The sequence below is a fragment of the Rana temporaria genome, chromosome 11, assembly GCF_905171775.1.
Source record: "Rana temporaria chromosome 11, aRanTem1.1, whole genome shotgun sequence".
Lineage (NCBI taxonomy): Eukaryota > Metazoa > Chordata > Amphibia > Anura > Ranidae > Rana > Rana temporaria.
The window spans coordinates 105,064,194-105,082,778 of NC_053499.1; the positions used below are offsets into that span (position 1 = coordinate 105,064,194).

An 18,585-nucleotide genomic window follows, 5' to 3' on the forward strand; every position below is an offset into this window, starting at 1 on the left:
TTTTTCACTTTTCCAATTTTGAATTTTTCAATTTTCGAATTTTTCAAGTTTCGAATTTTCGAATTTTTCCAATTTCGAATTTTTCAATTTCCGAATTTTTCAATTTCCGAATTTTTCAATTTCCGAATTTTTCAATTTCCGAATTTCGAAAATTCAAAATTCGAAAATTGAAAATTTGAAAAATTCGAAAATTGAAAATTTGAAAAATTCGAAAATTGAAAATTTGCAAATTTGAAAAATTCGAAAAATTTGAATTTTCGAAATTTCATATTTCTCAATCTTCGAAATGTCATATTTCCGAATTTTCGTATTTCGAAATTTGAAAAATTTGAAAATCGAAATTTCGAAAATTGTAAAAATTGAAAAATTCGAATTTTTCAAGTTTCGAATTCGAAAATTGAAAAATTCGAATTTTTCAAGTTTCGAATTTTCGCATTTTTCAATTTTCGAATTTTTCACTTTTTCCAATTTCGAATTTTTCAGATTTCGAATTTTTCAAATTTCAAATTTTTCAAATTTCACATTTTTCTATTTTTTCATCAAGAAAATTCGTAAATTTCCGAATATTCTTTTTTTTTGTTTCATTTGTTTATTTCGTAAATTCGGAAAATTCATTTTTTCCATTTTTTGGAAATCCGAAAATTTCCCGAATTCTGAATTTACGAAAAAAGCAAAAAAACGAAAAAAAAAAATGTTATCAAAATTTCTGAATTTACAAAAAAAAAAAAAAAACGAATGAAACAAAAACGAAAAAAAAAAAACACGAAAATGATATAAACAAAAACATTTTTTTTTTGGCAGTCCACATGTCTAGTCCTTTGTGAATCTGGCCCTTAGGCCCCTTTCACATTGGGGCGTTTTTCATGCGGTACAGCGCTAAAAATAGCGCTGCTATACTGCACGAAAAATCATGCCCTGTAGTCTTCAATGTGAAAGCCCAAAGGCTTTCACACTGAAGCGGTGCGCTAGCAGGAACGCTCCAAAAGTCCTGCTAGCCGCATCTTTACCACGGTATAGGAGCGGTGTGTTCACCGCTCCTATACCGCGCCTTCCCATTGAAATCAATGCGGGCGGTATTAACCCTTTTTCGGCCGCTAGCGGGGGTTAAAACCTCACCGCTAAAGCCAAAATATTGCGGTAAACACGATGGTATAGCCGCGCTACAAATAGCGCGGCTATACCGTCACCGCGGCTCGACGCTTCAATGTGAAAGCAGCCTAATTGTCTATATAAAACACCAAGTGACCAGTGTAAACAAATGTAAATATAAAGTCCAAAAAAGGCAATATGGTGAGACTTGATAGATGGGTGAAACTGGGTGCAGAAAGTTCCAGATCAACACCGTTTCCCACTGAACTTAACGTGCAGTTGTGAAATTCCTGCCACCAGAAAGGGAGGCTTACCAGATGTATTGAACCCCAATCAGCCTACACCCAGAGGGTCAATAAAGCTGAATGTATAGATGGAGGATGTACCAGCAAGGAACCGAATATCCAACCAGCAGGATGCAATGAAGCTGTCACTCAAGGGAAGGTATCAATAGCTTGGAGATGACTCACAGATGATCAAACCATACCCAATGTACAGAGAGGAAAGGAAAGCGTGATACCGTAAAACATGGGACGTTTTAATGATGGTTAAAAACACTTACAATTACGTGGATAAAAAAGGACATCAAATCGAAATGTACATGGCAGCAGTGGAGTCCCGGCACGTTTCGCAATATCTTGCATCGTCTGGAGTGACGATGCTCATTAGGGTTCAATACATCTGGTAAGCCTCCCTTTCTGGTGGCGGGCATTTAACACTTGCACGTTAAGTTCAGTGGAAATCAGTGTTGATCTGGAACTTTCTGCACCCAGTTTCATCCATCTATCAAGTCTCACCATATTGCCTTATGTGGACTTTATATTTACATTTATTTACACTGGTCACTTGGTGTTTCATATAGACAATTAGTGTCTTCTTATCACATTATTTAGCACTACTTTTTTGAATATTGTCTTTTATACAGTGCATTTTCTTTTTTAGCACTGATCACTGTATTGGTGTCACTGGTCTCCAAAAAGTGGCACGTAGTGTCAGATTTGCACGCTGCAATGTAGCAATCTTTCTAAAAACAAAAGAAGAATGACAAGTTTGAAAAAAAAACACAATATATTTTACTTTTTGCTATAATAAATATCCCAATGTTTTATTTAATTTTTAAACAAATTGTTTCCTCAGTTTGGGCCGATACGTATTCTTCTACACATTTTTGGTAAAAAAAATTGCAATAAGCGTATTGATTGGTTTGCACAAAAGTTATAGTGTCTACGAAATGGGGGAAAGATTTATGGCATTTCATTTTTACTCTGCAATTTATATCGTGACTGCGATATTGCGGCAGACATATCGGACACTGTTGACACTATTTTGGGACCATTTACATTTATACATCAATCAGTGCTATAAAAATGCACGGATTACTGTATAAATGTCAGTGGCAGGGAAGGGGTTAACACTGGGGAGCGATCAAGGGGGTAAATGTGTTAGCTAGGGAGTGATTCTAACTGTAGGGGGAGGGGACTCACAAGGAGGGGAGACCGATCGGTGTTTCTCTCACCTGACTGAACGTGGATCTGTGTGTTTACACACACAGATCCATAGTCCTGCTCTGTTACCGGGCACACGGATCAGCTCCTGAGTGACACGGTGGGCGCGTGCCCCCTAGGGGTCCAGGAAGCCGTGGACATCATATGACGCCCTGTCCAGAATGAGAGCCACACCGCCCAGCCATCACTTGATGGTGGGCGGGCGGCAAGTGGTTAATATACGTTAATATTTTATTTGTACCAAAAATATGTAGCAGACTACATATTGGCTTAAATTTATGAAGAAACTTGTATATATATATATATATGTATATATATATATATTGGGGCAGATCCACATACATCTGCGCATATATAGACCGGTGTAGCGCATCTAATTTACGTTACGCCGGCTCAACTTAGAGAGGCAAGTACCGTATCCACAGAGTATTTGCGCCCGCCGATGTGCCGGCGTAACGTAAATTAGGAGGCGTGAATGGTGTACAGTGACATAATTGGAGCCTTGGCGTGGCGTTGCTGCTCCCAAGTCCTGCATGGTGGGCTTGTGCTAATCCAATTTGATGAGGATGTGGGGTGTGTGTGCTAGGGACCACAGTGGTGTGCATGCGTGCATTCTCCTTGTGCCATGATTAATGTGTGTGTTTAATGTGCAAAGATGCCTACTGTGAGGCATCTCCTGACTGCTCTTCCCTCAGAAGACGGGGTAGCCTCAGTCAGGGGGGGATTGTCTGGTTCGGGGTTCAGGTCATCACGTATGTCAATCTCCAGGCCCTTTCTCATGGCGAAGTTGTGCAGCATGCAACATGCAGCGATGATCTGGCAAACAAAGTTTGGGGAATACAACAGGGTACCCCAGACTTATCCAGGCATCGGAAACGGGACTTCAGGAGGCCAAAGGTGCGTTCCACCACTCCACGGGTACGTGCGTGTGCTTCATTGTATTTTTGCTCTCCTGGGGTTTGGGGATTCCGGAGCTGTCCTCATACATGTTCTGCTCGAATTCCATTGGGATGGGACTCTGACGGAATATGTAGCTGTCATGGCTGGATCCTGGGTGTTTGGCACAGACGTGCCATATGAGGCATTGGGCATCGGCTATCACCTGTACGTTGATGGAATGCCAGTGCTTCCAATTGCGGTATATGTGCTCTCTGTCACGGGGGGGGGGGCATAGTGCCACATGTGTTCAATCAATGGCCCCCACGGTGCGTGGGAATCTGGCAATTCTGTAGAAATCACGCATTACCTTCACCCACAGGTTCTCCTGGCTGGGTCTGATGATTTGGTTGGCCATGCATCTGAGGATTGCGGGGATAACCTGGTGCACACATCTGCTAATGAAGGATTGTGCCATCCCAGCCACCACTCCACTTGTACGCTGAAAAGAGCCACTGGCAAGGAAATGGAGTGTTGCCAGTACCTTGACCAGTGGCTCCACTGCATGTGAGCATTTTGTCTGGCTGGTGATGTCATCTTTCAGGGTTGCGGTTAATTCCATGATGGCAGTAGGGCTGAATCTGAAGATGCTATACACCTCAGAATCACACATGCCAAAGACGTGTATGCGCGGTCGGTATATCCTCTCCTGTGCCCTCCTCCTCCGTGCCCTCCTCCTTCTGCGCGCATCTAAAGCCAGTAGTATAGCTATGACCATGGATGCCCCTGGCATGTTGGCATACAGATTATTGTCCTGCAAGTGTGGCTGCTCAGCTTGTCCCTAACTGTGTTGCTTTAGCTGACCTGCACACGTCTGGTGCAAAGTTAAAGCTGCTTTTATGAGGAGTAACTTTAGACCGGACATACAGCTTACGCGCACAGCGCGTAGCCTGCGCCGGACAAACGTACTTTCTTGGATCGCCGTATCTCCCTCATTTGCATATTTGCAAAGCAAAACAATGGTGCGTCTAGCGTATTTTTGCGCCCACAATGCGCCGGTGTAGAAAAATTACGTCGGTCGGAAAAATCTATTTTTCAGGCGAATCTCGTTTTGGGGATACGGCGCATATATACGCTGGCACATAGTTACACTTACGCCGCGCATCTCGAGATACCCCGTAGTAAGTGCTTTGTGGATCTGCCCCATTATTTTCAAAAATGTCTGCCTTTTTTTTTGTTTAGAGCACAAAAATTTAAAACTGGAGAGGTGATCAAATACCACCAAAAGAAAGCTCTAGTTGTGGGAAAAAAGCATATGATATTAATTTTATTTGGGTACAGCATCGCACGAGCACGCAATTGTCAGTTAAAGCAACGCAGTGCCGTATCCCAAAAAATGGTCTCATCAGGAAGGGGGTAAAACCTTCTGGAGCTAAAGTTGTTAAAGTTTGCATTGTCATTTTTTTACTGGCTGTACATCTTATCTATGCTAATATCCCCAAGAGGGGAAGGTCCTCCTGGGGGGTATAAAGTAAGTGTCTGGATATAAATAAGGAATCTTTCCTTTGATTTTTACCTCAACATCTTGTCGGTGTATGATACTTGGGGTAAAGAGCTGGTATTAGCTATTGGTCTGCTGGAAGGGTTTGGAGGACAAGAGGCACTGATTGGTGGATGCACCCAGGCAGGGTTCCAGGCGGTCCATCACACGTGCCATGAATAAAAAAAAGGTTTACTTACATGTTCAATGTAATCATGGATGACATCATCTATAGACAAAACGCCTTCTCTTCTGAAAATAGAGGGATTCCACATTGCTGCTCGTGCCAACATAACAGATGACGCAGCTGTTAAGGATTTAAATGCTTCTATATCCACAAACTCCCGTATAATTTCCTGTGAGCCTCCACTACAAAGAAAAATAGATATCACATATCATCAAGGGGCATAGCTTGAATCCAATTATCATAAATACAGGATTGTTCAAATTAAATTTGATTTATGACAATTTTTTAACCTTGCATTTTTTTTTTTAGTAATGGGCATAAAGTAACACCATCAACACAGAGGAATAGATAAAGACAATAAAGCATACAGAGAAGGAATGTTTTACATACACAATTAACAAGTTGACAAATTAAATGAAAGATCCAATTAGAAACCTTATGCAGGAATAAGTTCAAAATAATAAATCAAAGTCCATATACTTAGAATATATTTGGTTGAGAAACTATGAAAACAGAAACCACAAATGTGTGCCAACTCAAATATAGGAATATTTGGAACGTAGTAGTACCTTTAACAATAAACACAGACATACACACGCTCAAGTTGAATTGGATGGAATGGTTTCTTTATTTAACCTTAACAAATATATAACATAACAAACCACGGATGCATAGATGGCACTGTAGCCCTAATGGAGAAATTGAACATCTCATATCTACATATTATTGTTGGCTCAAAATACCTAATAATGAATTCTAAACCTGGTCAAGGGGCCATACAGGACAAAGTCTTGACTCCTGCTATAGGAATGTGATTGTAAACTGACTATATGGACAAGCCAGCCCACTAATCTCATTTCAGGAATGTGCCTATATTATCACAGCCAAAACTATTAAGATCTTGGTCTCACATCAGAGCTGCCATTAGGCATGTGTCTGAACCCACTAAATGGCCATGCCATCATGGGCAGGACCCGTGGCAAAACAGCATCTGCAGTTAAAGAGGAGCTCCCCACCTCCATTGCCATATTTGGCACTTTTTTTTTGGGGGGGGAGTGGGTACCTGATTTTAACAGGCAATCTATGATGATGGCAAAGAACAAGAACACTGCTCCAGGCAGAATCAGGTGCAAGGTAGATCACAGGTGCAGACCTCAGCTCATCACCGTGGAAGACGAATAAAACAAGAAATTGATCACATACAGGTCCCAGGAGACTGCAGGACCATTCAGAAAGTGCAGCACAGTAGGAAACTGGCTGTAAAAATTGGAAGGCTTCACTGCCGGGTTCCCCTATTACTACTACTGGTGGCAGCAACACCCCGAGAGCCAATTCAAAAGTCGGCTTGGGGGCCGACATCGCAGGAATGTTTTGTCCCTTCCTCCATATCAGATCTCTAAAAAAGCACTCCAATTTCCTAAACCACATGCCAGGAATCCATATAGGTGAGTTCTGTAAAATATATAAAAGTTGAGGCAACCACACCATTTTAATCCAACTGCCATGGCCCACTACTGACAAATGGAGACGGCTATATATCTTACATTTTCTCGTAAATACCTTTTATTAGGGGCTCTAAGTTTTTTTTTTAATATACAACTTTGGGTTCACTGCAATGTTTATTCCCAGGTATTTAAAACTTTCCACTACCTGCAAGTCTCTAGCACTCTCAGGGAGCAAATCTTTTTACGATATCCATCACTGTCGTTAGTGACTGGTTAATGTCTCCTAAAAACAAAAGGATATCATCCATGTATAGCAAAATTTTGTCTTCATCCATCCCTCTTCTAAAGCCTCTTATGCCTCGTACACATGACCGTTTTTTCTGACGGGAAAACTGCTATGAGAGGTTTCCGTCAGGAATCCTGGCCGTGTGTATGCTCCATCCCAGTTTTTCCGACGGGAAAACTGCCGGACAAAAAAAAGAGATCAGGATCTCTTTTTTCCCCCGTCAGGCCAAAAATCCGAGCAGGAAAACCATTTGTCTGTATGGTTTTCCGATGGGCAGAAAACCGCTCATGCTCAGAATCAAGTATGGGATGGGAGCGATCTTTCTGGTAAAACTTTTAAGCAAGATCTGCATTTTTGGTGATTATTTTAAAATTATTTTCTAGTGATCTCCATATATTTGTTTTATTTAGTTTTGTTACCACAATAACATTATTATTTTGTATTTTTTAACCCAAGGAGGTTGGTTGGTGTCTCTTGTTAACTACACATTGTATTTATTAAATGTACCTGCTGTCAGTACCAGGATCCCTTTAGGACCCAGCACACTCACCTGACACAGCCTTTGCCTGGGAAACAGTGATTGGCCAGCTCTTCTTTAAATCACCTGTGTCATCATCCAATCAGTGCTCGTGATAGAGTTACCGTTGTTTGCCACTGTGTGATCCAGCCTGACTTTCTGCTCTGTATATTCGTGTATGACCCGGCTCGTTTGACCCTGTTTGTTTGCTTCTGATTCGGTACCGTTTGAACTCTGATCTACCTGTGAATGACCCGGCTTGCCTAGACTACGCTTTACCTGACTCTCCTGTCGCACCTCCATCTGCAGCGGTGAACTACAAGGCCCAGCTGACCTGCTCATCAGACCTGCTCATGGAATGTGCTTCTTTTTGAACTGTTTGCAAAGTTAGCACACCTGAACTGTTACCTGTTCCTAGCCTGACATTATCACGAGCCATACATAAAGGGAAAACCTATCATGGATTCTGAGCAGGCTCAGATGTTTGCACAAGAACTTTGCCGTTTATCCCGTCAAGTTCAGGAAATGGCCACAGAGCTCACCAGGGTGCAATCTCCTACTACCATCGCTACAAAAACTCCATCTGAACCAAAAATTCCTTTGCCTGACCGTTTTTCTGGCGACCGCAAAGGGTTTTGCAACTTTAAAAACAGCTGCAAATTATATTTCAAGTTAAGGCCATCCTTGTCTGGCTCTGAAACTCAGAGGGTTCAAATCATTATCTCTCTGCTACAGGGTGACCCCCAGGCTTGGGCCTTTAACCTTGAACCAAACCATCCAGCCTTGCTAACAGTAGATGCCTTCTTTGAAACCCTTGGGTTGCTGTATGATGATCCAGATCGCGCTGCTACTGCAGAATCAACCCTGCGTAACTTAAAGCAAGGAACTACCACAGCTAAAAAGTATTGCTCAGAGTTTTGCAGATGGGCCCTGGAATCTGGCTGGAATGATGCAGCTCTCCTAAGCCAGTTTAGAATAGGTCTTTCTGATGCAATTAAGGATGCTCTGGTCAACTTCTCCTACCCAGCCTCACTGGAGGAGGCTATGTGTCTAGCCACTAGAATTGACCGCCGTCAGCGAGAGAGGAGCCGAGAACAAACTACGGATGTGGCGAACCATATACCTCCCTTGCCACCTGACCTTTCCACCTCCAGTGCCAGTTCAGTGGAAGAACCTATGCAGTTAGGCTCCACCTGGTTATCTTCCCAGGAACACACACGCCGGCGTAACATGGGACTTTGCTTATATTGTGGCCTCAGGGGTCATATGCTCCGTTCATGCCCTACACGTCCGGGAAACTCCAGAACCTAGGTGATTATGGGGACTTCACCTTGGGTCTGCTTTCATCTCCCCAGGGGGACAATTGCATACTTTAACCCGTTGTTATTCACTTTGGGACAGGGACTCAAACTGCTGGCCTTGGTAGATTCTGGAGCTGAGTGCTTCAGTCCACCAACCCCTTCCAGTTACAATTGGGGTCCTTGCACTGGGAGAAGATTTCATGTCTTGTCATTGACTCTCCATCCACTCCTTTGATCCTAGGCCTTCCTTGGCTTCAGAAGCACAATCCCGTAATTGACTGGCGAACAGGAAATATTCTGGCCTGGTCCAATCAGTGTAAAAAAAAATACATCCGTTCGGCTAAAAGACTGAACTCACATCAAGCCAGGTGGTCATTATTCTTCTCCAGATTTGACTTTTCAATTTCTTATTTACCAGGGCCAAAAAACATTAAGGCTGACGCCTTGTCTCACAGTTTTTTTTATCAGAGTCTCCACCTCTGCTTCCTCCACAACCCATTATCTCTGAGGATAGGATTTTGGCTTTTACCCAGACTGACATCTCTGAGTCCTTGTTACCTGCACAGGCTGAAGCCCCTCCCTCCACTCCCTCTGGTATGCTTTTTGTGCCCCTGGCTCTTCGTTTGCAGGTATTGCAGCAGGTACACGCATCAAAATTGGCAGCACATCCTAGGTTTAGACAAACTGACGAGGTTATCTCTCGCAACCTCTGGTGGCCATCGATTAGGCAGGATGTGTTAGCCTTTGTCCAGGCTTGTGAAGTTTGTGCCAGAAGCAAGGGCAGTACCTCTAAGCCCCCCGGTCTTCTACGTCCTCTACCAATACCTACCTGTCCCTGGACCCATTTATCTATGGACTTTATCACTAACTTGCCTCCGTCCCAGGGATGTTCCGCAACCTGGGTGGTGGTAGACAGGTTCAGTAAGATGGCCCACTTTGTTCCGCTTCCAAAACTGCCATCTGCTAAAGAACTGGCATCTTTATTCATTAAACATGTTTTCAGGCTCGATGGGGCACCAATCAACATTGTTTCAGACCGTGGCTCTCAGTTTATAGCCCAGTTTTGGAAGGCCCTTTGCTCTCAGATGGGGATTAAGTTATCATATTCTTCAGCATATCATCCTGAGACAAATGGCCAAACAAAGAACTAATCAGACTCTAGAGAAGATGGTACGTTGTCTGATGGCCAATGATGAGGTGGAGTGGGTCAACATCCTTTCATGGGCAGAGTTTGCCTTTAATAATTGTGCCAGCTCATCCACAGGGACCTCTCCTTTCTTCTGTGTTTACGGGTTGCATCCTCGTGTGTGCTCCTTTGATCTTCCACCCTCTGATGTTCCAGATGCCAACACCACGATTGAAAATTTCTCCAAAATCTGGTCTGATGTCAATTGTGCCATTTCCCGCTCTGTGCAGGCTTTTAAGAAAACGGCTGACAAGAGGCGCTCAAAGGCTCCAGGATATAAAGTTGGTGACATAGGGAGTAATCCACAAAAGGGATACGCCGTCGTATCCCTGTTTCTATCTATGGAACTGATCCACAGAATCAGTTTCACATAGATAGACAGAAGATCCGACATGCGTAAGGGACTTACACTGTCGGATCTTAGGATGCAGTACCTCGGCCGCCGCTGGGGGCATTTCGAGTCGAAAATTAGGGCTGCTTTTACAAGGTGTAAAGTTAGTACACCATGTAAAAGTAGACCCTTCTTTCCCACGACGGTGTCTTTTTTTTTTTTTTATATATATTTTTTTTTCCCGCCGCAACTCGTATTTTTTTTTTACGCCCGTCACGATTCTCAAAACCCAGCGCAACATAAAACCGCACAAAGCACGTCGGGAAAATGACGTCGGGAGCATGCGCAATACGTCCGGCGCGGGAGCGCGCCTAATTTAAATGGGACTCGCCCCTCTAAATTAGGAACGCCTTGCGCCGGACGATTTTAAGTTACACAGCTGCAAATTTCAAGGTAAGTGCTTTGTGGATCGGGCACTACCTTGTGTAATTTGCGGCGGTGTAACTTAAATGACAAAAGTTACGTTGCACCGGGTGTTTGTGGATTACCCCCATAGTGTGGCCATCATCTAGGAATCAGTCCCTGCATGTTCCATCCAAAAAACTTGGCCCAAAATTCATCAGGCCCTATGAAACTTCAGAGATTGTTAATCCTGTGTCCTATAGATTAAAACTTTCCCCGTCCATGTGCATTCCAAATGTCTTTCATGTTTCATTGTTGAAACCTGTTCATTCCAGCCTCCAAGTAAATGAACCAGAACCTGTGGATGTGTTGGATAGTCAGGAATATGAAGTGGCATTTATTCTGGATTCCAGACGAGTACGCAATTCCTTGCAATATCTCGTTCATTGGAAAGGTTTCGGCCCAGAGGATCGATCCTGGGTTCCAGCTTGTGATCTTCATGCTGACCGCCTTAAGAAGTTCCATCTTTGTTATCCAAGTAAGCCTGGGGGTGCAGGAGCAACCCCTCGAGAGAGGGGGGGCACTGTCAGTACCAGGATCCCTTTAGGACCCAGCACACTCACCTGACACAGCCTTTGCCTGGGAAACAGTGATTGACCAGCTCTCCTTTAAATCACCATCCAATCAGTGCTCGTGATAGAGTTACCTTTGTTTGCCACTGTGTGATCCAGCCTGACTTTCTGCTCTGTATATTCGTGTATGACACGGCTCGTTTGACCCTGTTTGTTTGCTTCTGATTTGGTATCGTTTGAACTCTGATCTACCTGTGCATGACCCGGCTTGCCTAGACTACGCTTTACCAGACTCTCCTGTAGCACCTTCATCTGCAGCGGTGAACTACAAGGCCCAGCTGACCTGCTCATCAGACCTGCTCATGGTATGTGCTTGTTCTTGAACTGTTTGCAAAGTTAGCACACCTGATCTGTTACCTGTTCCTAGCCTGACACCTGCCTACTCACAAACTGTCCTTTTTTAAGAAAAACACATATGCAAGTATTAACTGTAAAAATAAAATCAATTTATTCTGGCTCATAATAACAAATTAAAGAGGAAGACAACGCTGGAGAATCTGCTGTAATTTGAGAAGCCTTGGGACCTCAAGTCTGTGGACAATACAATTGGGAGCTTGAGAAGTCCATATAACAGAGAGCACAATCTGGTCCTGGACTCCCAGGGATCAGGAACAGCAGCAGATGACATATAAGTCCCCAGTTTGTGGTACAACAGGCCATCACTTTCTGGTCTTCCTTGTAACCTTTCCTCCACGCTTTCCTGCAGCATTCCTTGCACGCTTCGTTGGAGCCTGTGGCTTTGGAGGTGGATTTGTGACAGGAGGAGGAGAAGAAGGAGGAGGAGAAGGATGGGCGACCTCACAAATTGCTGTATTTTTGGTTATTTTGCCCATCAACCCCATATTGATGGCTTGAAAAACTAGTGTCTCACAAAGGAGGTGTTGGCTCCTCTCCATCTCTATCATTTTCGCACCAATAAGACTGGCATAGCCCTCTTGAGTGGTGGTGAGTTCTTGCAGTGTAGCAATGAGGGCCATTGCTCACTCCTCCATATTCCTACCCCTATTGGCCCTTCTTGTTGGAAGGCGGATGGGAGGCACCTGTGATTGGGTGCTGGCACTGGGCCTGGCCAGCTGCTGGCTGCCACTGGGCCCGGACACCTGTTGGCTAACACTTCCCCCGCCTCCTCCTGCCTGCCACTTTCCCCACCCTCATCCTGGCTGAGCTCTTCCTGTGTATAAAAAAGGGACAATAATTGCTTTCATTTTCAAAATTATGTCTTTTTTTTGTTTATAGCGCATACAATAAAAACTGCAGAGGTGATTGAATACCACCAAAAGAAAGCTCTATTTGTGAAAAAAAAGGACATCAATTTTGTTTTAGTGCAACGTCGCAATTGTCAGTTAAAGGGACGCAGTGACATATTGCAAAACACGTTCAGGTCATTAAGGGGACAAATTCTTAGAGGGCTGAAGTGATTAGGAGTATCCCAAACTACCCTGTGTCGCTGTTGTTCTATTATGCGCTACAAATTCCTGAAGTATATCTATCATTTAGGGGTGAACAACTGTAGCCAAAACTGATTTACTCTTCAATCCCCTCCGCCACCGCTTTCCCAATCTTATTGACAGAACTAAATGGGAGTGGTCCGATAGACCTCTAGCCTCATATTTAATATCCATTACCATTGTAGCCAGGGTATCGTTCCCCATTAAAAGTCCAAAGTGCAGCGCTTCAGTGAAAAAAACATGTGTAAAAGTCCATATGATGGAATCAATATGAGATGAAAAACTGGTATAAACACCTTCACCAAGATTCAGTGTGCAGGAAGAAAAACACTCCACACCAGCATGCTCTCAGTCTGCTTACCAGAAATATGTGACAATCAGGCAATGTGATTATAAGATGCAGGTGGGCAGTAATAAAGGCAACACTTCTAACTTGATAGATTAATGGCAGATATCATCAACATCAAAATTAAGGGACTCCAGGACTCAAACAGGCAGATGAATGGATTTCACAGTCATCAACAGGAGATTAGACCCAGTATAAGAAAGGAAGCAATCATAGTGAAGTAAAGGTAAACCATACAACATTTATTTGTAGTCTACTTACAGGACAAACAAGAGTAAAAGGCACATAACAACTTTGCGGCTCTCAGTGTGCTTGCATCGGCCAGCCTTCGTTCCCCATTGCCATATACATTCTAGAAAGTGAGGAGTGTGTACCAGAATGGCATGAGAACATTCGAGTTGTTGGGTGGCATTCACGCCAAATATCCCTCAACCCTGTCTCACTAAATATCCTATAAAATGACATATATGGATTCTGTTCAAGTCTCTTTCCCGGAGGGAACGTATCCGTTTCAATGTTCATCACCATATTTAGATATCTCCCACTATCTGGACTGGCACCCTTGGCTTATCAGCCATAAATTCCAACAGATGTTTAATAACTTCTAATTTAAAATGAGAGGTAACATACACATTAATAAGTATACAAAGTGTCTCTGCCAGCACACAATATACAAATATGTATCTTTCCTCGCCATCTATCCTCACTTGCCTACAGGAGAACCTGTACTAAATAATACTTGTTGCCCTTGAGTATGATGAATACACTGAATGATATTGATGAGGAAATCCCTTACATTTTAAAGTGGTTGTAAACCCTTAATAAGGTAAACCTTATTAAGGGTTTACAACCACTTTAAAATGTCAGCTTGCATGTGTTGCGCTATATAAGTTTCTCACTCTCACTCACTCACCTGTAGCCCCAGGATATCTCCTAAACCTGCACGGTTAAGGAGACATTCCCTGTCCCCTGCATGCGCTAATGTCATTGGCACATGCGCACTAAAGCAATGGCGCATATGTGCCGTTGCTTCAGTGAGTGTCCTGTTACTGGTGGCTCTGGCTATAATCACAGCGCCAGAACCGTGATACCCGGAGTAACCCCAGAGAGTGATTTTGCTGGCCGGTGCTGTGTATGGGCACTGCAGCAAGGGCTTCGATCTCAGATGAGTATTACATAATGATCTAGTATGCTATGCATACTAGCTCATTATGCCTTTGTCTTGCAGGTGTTTTTTTTTCAAAGTGGGTTTACAACCACTTGAATCGTGAGGTTGTTTCTTTTGTTAGATGTGTCTCCTGTAGGCAGAGGACAGATACTCCAAAAGTTGAGGCAATCATAAATGGGGTTATTTTTTTTTTTTGAATCACCTAATCCCCTCATATTCCATGAACAAATTGTTACTCCACTAAAAGAATACATATTAATATGTCTGTGAGTTTGTGAACCACTCAAAGTAAGGGCCATAATCCTTTAACCCATAATTTATGTGCATTATATCCAATATGGAAAAGGTGTACATCTTGAGCCAAAATTAGTAAACTAAATTAAATAAAGCTGCACCCAAAAAATCAGTGCGTACTGAAATATGTGCTTAAGAAAAAAAAGGGTGGGGGCGCTATAAACTAAACATAAATATGCATACAGATACAAAAAGTGCAAAGAAAAATTCCCCCAACCTATTTAGATCACAAGATAAATGAATAGTAGATATACTGGGCAACTATATATTAAATCAATTGTTATATCACACTAGCAAAATTTTAAATATAAACAAAGTGACATTGTGCTATATTGAGATAATAGTGCATCAATTGATGTGGTGGATACCACTGATAAAGATAAATGAAATGCATAAAGTCCTTAAATAAAAGTGTTAGATGCGTGTGCAAAGTCCTTCAAATTCTCTGCAAATTGCTCCACCTTCACCGGCTGTGAATAGACACCCCAAAAGTGTGGATGGCACCTTACCACATGTTGTTGACCATTTTTGCCAAAAAAATAGGTCAATCAGAGCTCAAACACCAAAGCCTTTACTGCATATGGGACTCAGAATCCTTGCATTCAGAAGACTCCAATTACAATATACAATACACGTATTTCAGTAAGCACCAATTTTTGGGGTGCAGCTTTATTTAATTTAGTTTACTCATTTTGGCGCGAGACATACACCTTTTCCATTATCCAGAGTTTCACTTAACTTTTTCACCTACGCAGCCATGGATGTTGTTTTTAATTTTATGCAGAGTCGGCAGACTAATATTTTCCAGCAAAAAAACAGTCCTAATTTAGATCTGGAAAGTGGCTTCAAAAAACTCCAGTACGATATGGAGAAACAAATCTGCCTTTGGTGGGATATAGCATCGTTTGAGATGTACATTGGGAAGAACCTTATTCCTAGGAGGTTGAGGTGGGATGTGCATCCAAAAGATGGTGTAGAGGATCTAACCCTTGTAGATGAATGGTTCCAATTTTTCAATGCCTGTGAACAGAAGCTCATGCAGCTAATGATCAGAAGGCGTCGAGCTAAAAATGTCCCATTAGAAGCCAATATAGCAGACCTTAAGATAAAATGGGACCCCATATGGGAACCAAAGAATATTTGGATAGGGCCCAAAGTCTTCAGACCCACCTATCCAAATATGATGGAGATATAAAACAAAAAAAACTCAAAAAATATCAGAGGGATATTAGAGATTTTGAGGACCACAAAGTTTACAAATGGCAATTGGAATTTGATCCAGCAAGTTCTAAAGAATCATCTGTGGAGAGAGATATGGAAGTACATAATGTGGTTACCAATTAGCTAGTGGGTTCAAGACCAAATCGAATACTCCCAAAAAAGCTGAAACCTTGTCTTAACCTGTAAAAAAACGGGAAAAACACTGCGCTAAACAAAAATTTTTAAGTGCTGCTAGTACCAAAAATATAGATACAAATATTTAAGCAAAATAAAGAAAAGAAGAGGTACAGCGCAAATTCTAGTGTATAGAAATTCTGATGTGATACCAAAAAATTCCTGGCGTGACACAAATAAGTGAAGGTGACACAAAATCGTAAGGTCAATTGCTATGCATCACTGAAACTAAACAATTGACCAGGGCTGTGGAGTCGGTAGATAAATGTTCCGACTCCTCAGTTTTATGTACTTCCGACTCCGACTCCTCTGTATTAATATGCGAATGTATTTTATACATTCCTTGAGGGAAAGAAACGCAACCTACCACAGGACTACTGGCTGGGAAGCCAACAGTCTACTGTATTGCACAGTTTAAGCAAAAGACAAACACAATGAAAACAAAGTATTATTTATTTTTGTATTAATCAATCAAGTGGCTGGATAGTAGCAGCAGGCATAAACATCAGGAACAGGATCTTTACCAGTTCAAAAATACAAACCACATTATTTGGTTGTTTTAGAACAAAAACAAAGCTTATCTATAATAAACCAAAAACAAAATCTGTAAAACCTAGAAATGGTTTATATTAATCTTGAAATGTAGTTATAGGCTTAGCAAATGCAAATCAATTCAATGTAGAGTTCTAAGGAAGAGAATTGCCTCTGCCAGATCCTCTTTCATAGAGGCTCTTAAGTCAGACTTTATTATTTTTAGGGCTGAAAATAATCTTTCCACACTGACTTGGGTGGGTGGCATTGCAGTAACTATTCTGGCCACATCACTAACGATCTCTGGATAAACAAGGATGGCTTCTTCAACAGTAAGTTTTGATGAGCGATCATACTTTTCAACTTCTTTTAGTGCTTTATAAAACTCCTGTTGGAATTTTTTTATTTGGACACTTACTGGTTCTCTAACATGCGTTCCCTGTAAAAGCAGAACACAACACTATGGAAAGTATAAGTATTGCCGCTCCTAATTGTGCGTTGCGTGCCATATAGTGAAGGACATGAAAAGCATGCTTCTTCACGGTCACTTAACGTGTTTGTTTTGCGGTTACGTGAGGCACTGCGTGCATTGGTCTTTATTCTTACAGTAGAGAAGTCATTAATTATAACTTTTTGTGAATTGGGACATTTAAACTTGTTTTTTTTTTTTTTTATTCCAATCTAAATTTAGTAGGAGTCGGAGTCGGTGCATTGTTTGCCGACTCCGACTCCAGGTACCCAAAATTTCCCCCGACCCCGACTCCGACTCCTCGACTCCGACTCCACAGCCCTGCAATTGACTATAAATAAAAATTCACGTGAAAAACAAAAATAACTTGTAAATGAAAACAATATATGAATGTGTATAAAGTCTGTTAATGAATGAGATTGTGCAAGCAAAAAAAGACTACAGGTGGGGTATTAGTCCATATGCTCCCAGATATCTTAAAGAAAACTTCTTTAAAAGAGTGAACTTCACAGCGAATGTCTTCAGAGAAAAGGATAGTACAGGGCTGACACAACCTTCCACCAAGGCACACCTGAGTGACAAAACAATGCCCTTACCAGATGTGGAGACCACAACAGTGGTCAGACTGGACCCGGGTATATTTAGAGTCACCCAAATGACTGTATGTAGCACACTGGATCTGCTTCAAGCTATTTCCCATCGGTCAGAACGGATGAATGGCTCAGATGCAAAAAAGAAAAGAAAAGGGTCCATAGTGCAACTTTGCAAAACAATTTAATGATCAAAGTAAAATATTGCACTTACAGATAGGTGGAGAATCATAAGCCCAATAAGTAAGGTGCACAAAGTGCGGTTTCAAAAGCTGGATCTCGGCGTCCTCTATGGCTTCCCCTTCCTGGGTCAGTTCAGGTTAGCGTGAAAAACGTCAGAATGCAGGCCACGCCTGAAACCACACTTTGTGCACCTTATTGGGCTTATGATTCTCCACCTATCTGTAAGTGCAATATTTTACTTTGATCATTAAATTGTTTTGCAAAGTTGCACTATGGGCCCTTTTCTTTTCTTTTTTGCATCTGAGCCATTCATCCGTTCTGACCGATGGGAAATAGCTTGAAGCAGATCCAGTGTGCTACATACAGTCATTTGGGTGACTCTAAATATACCCGGGTCCAGTCTGACCACCGTTGTGGTCTCCACATCTGGTAAGGGCATTGTTTTGTCACTCAGGTGTGCCTTGGTGGAAGGTTGTGTCAGCCCTGTACTATCCTTTTCTCTGAAGACATTCGCTGTGAAGTTCACTCTTTTAAAGAAGTTTTCTTTAAGATATCTGGGAGCATATGGACTAATACCTCACCTTGTCTTAACCTAAGGGGTCCACTAATCAGATAGGTAGGGGTCCACCCCCTCCTCCTCAACATGGAGGGAACTATCCACCACCCAATGACTACTATCCAGCTCCCTATGCAGCACCTACACACAATTGGTTTGCTCCAATGGACAATAGACCAGTGGATTACAGTTACCAGTACTACAATCAGGGTCCTAATTATTATGTACCCAGGCTCCCGCGAGGCCAGTTTCGAGGCAATTTTAGAGGGAGACCAGTCCAACACCAGAATAACCAACAACAGGGGGGG

The 18,585-nt window shown here is 42.3% G+C and overlaps 1 protein-coding gene across 7 annotated transcripts in view; it reads right to left on the reverse strand.

Moving 5' to 3' along the window:
• Positions 1 to 18,585, reverse strand: part of DUS2 (dihydrouridine synthase 2) — a 901,714-nt gene that overhangs the window by 179,671 nt on the left and 703,458 nt on the right. For all 7 annotated transcript variants that reach the window (XM_040328788.1, XM_040328789.1, XM_040328790.1 and 4 more), the window contains one exon: positions 5,211 to 5,379. In XM_040328788.1, coding sequence (XP_040184722.1) covers positions 5,211 to 5,379 — 169 coding nt within the window. The remainder of the gene's footprint in view (positions 1 to 5,210; positions 5,380 to 18,585) is intronic.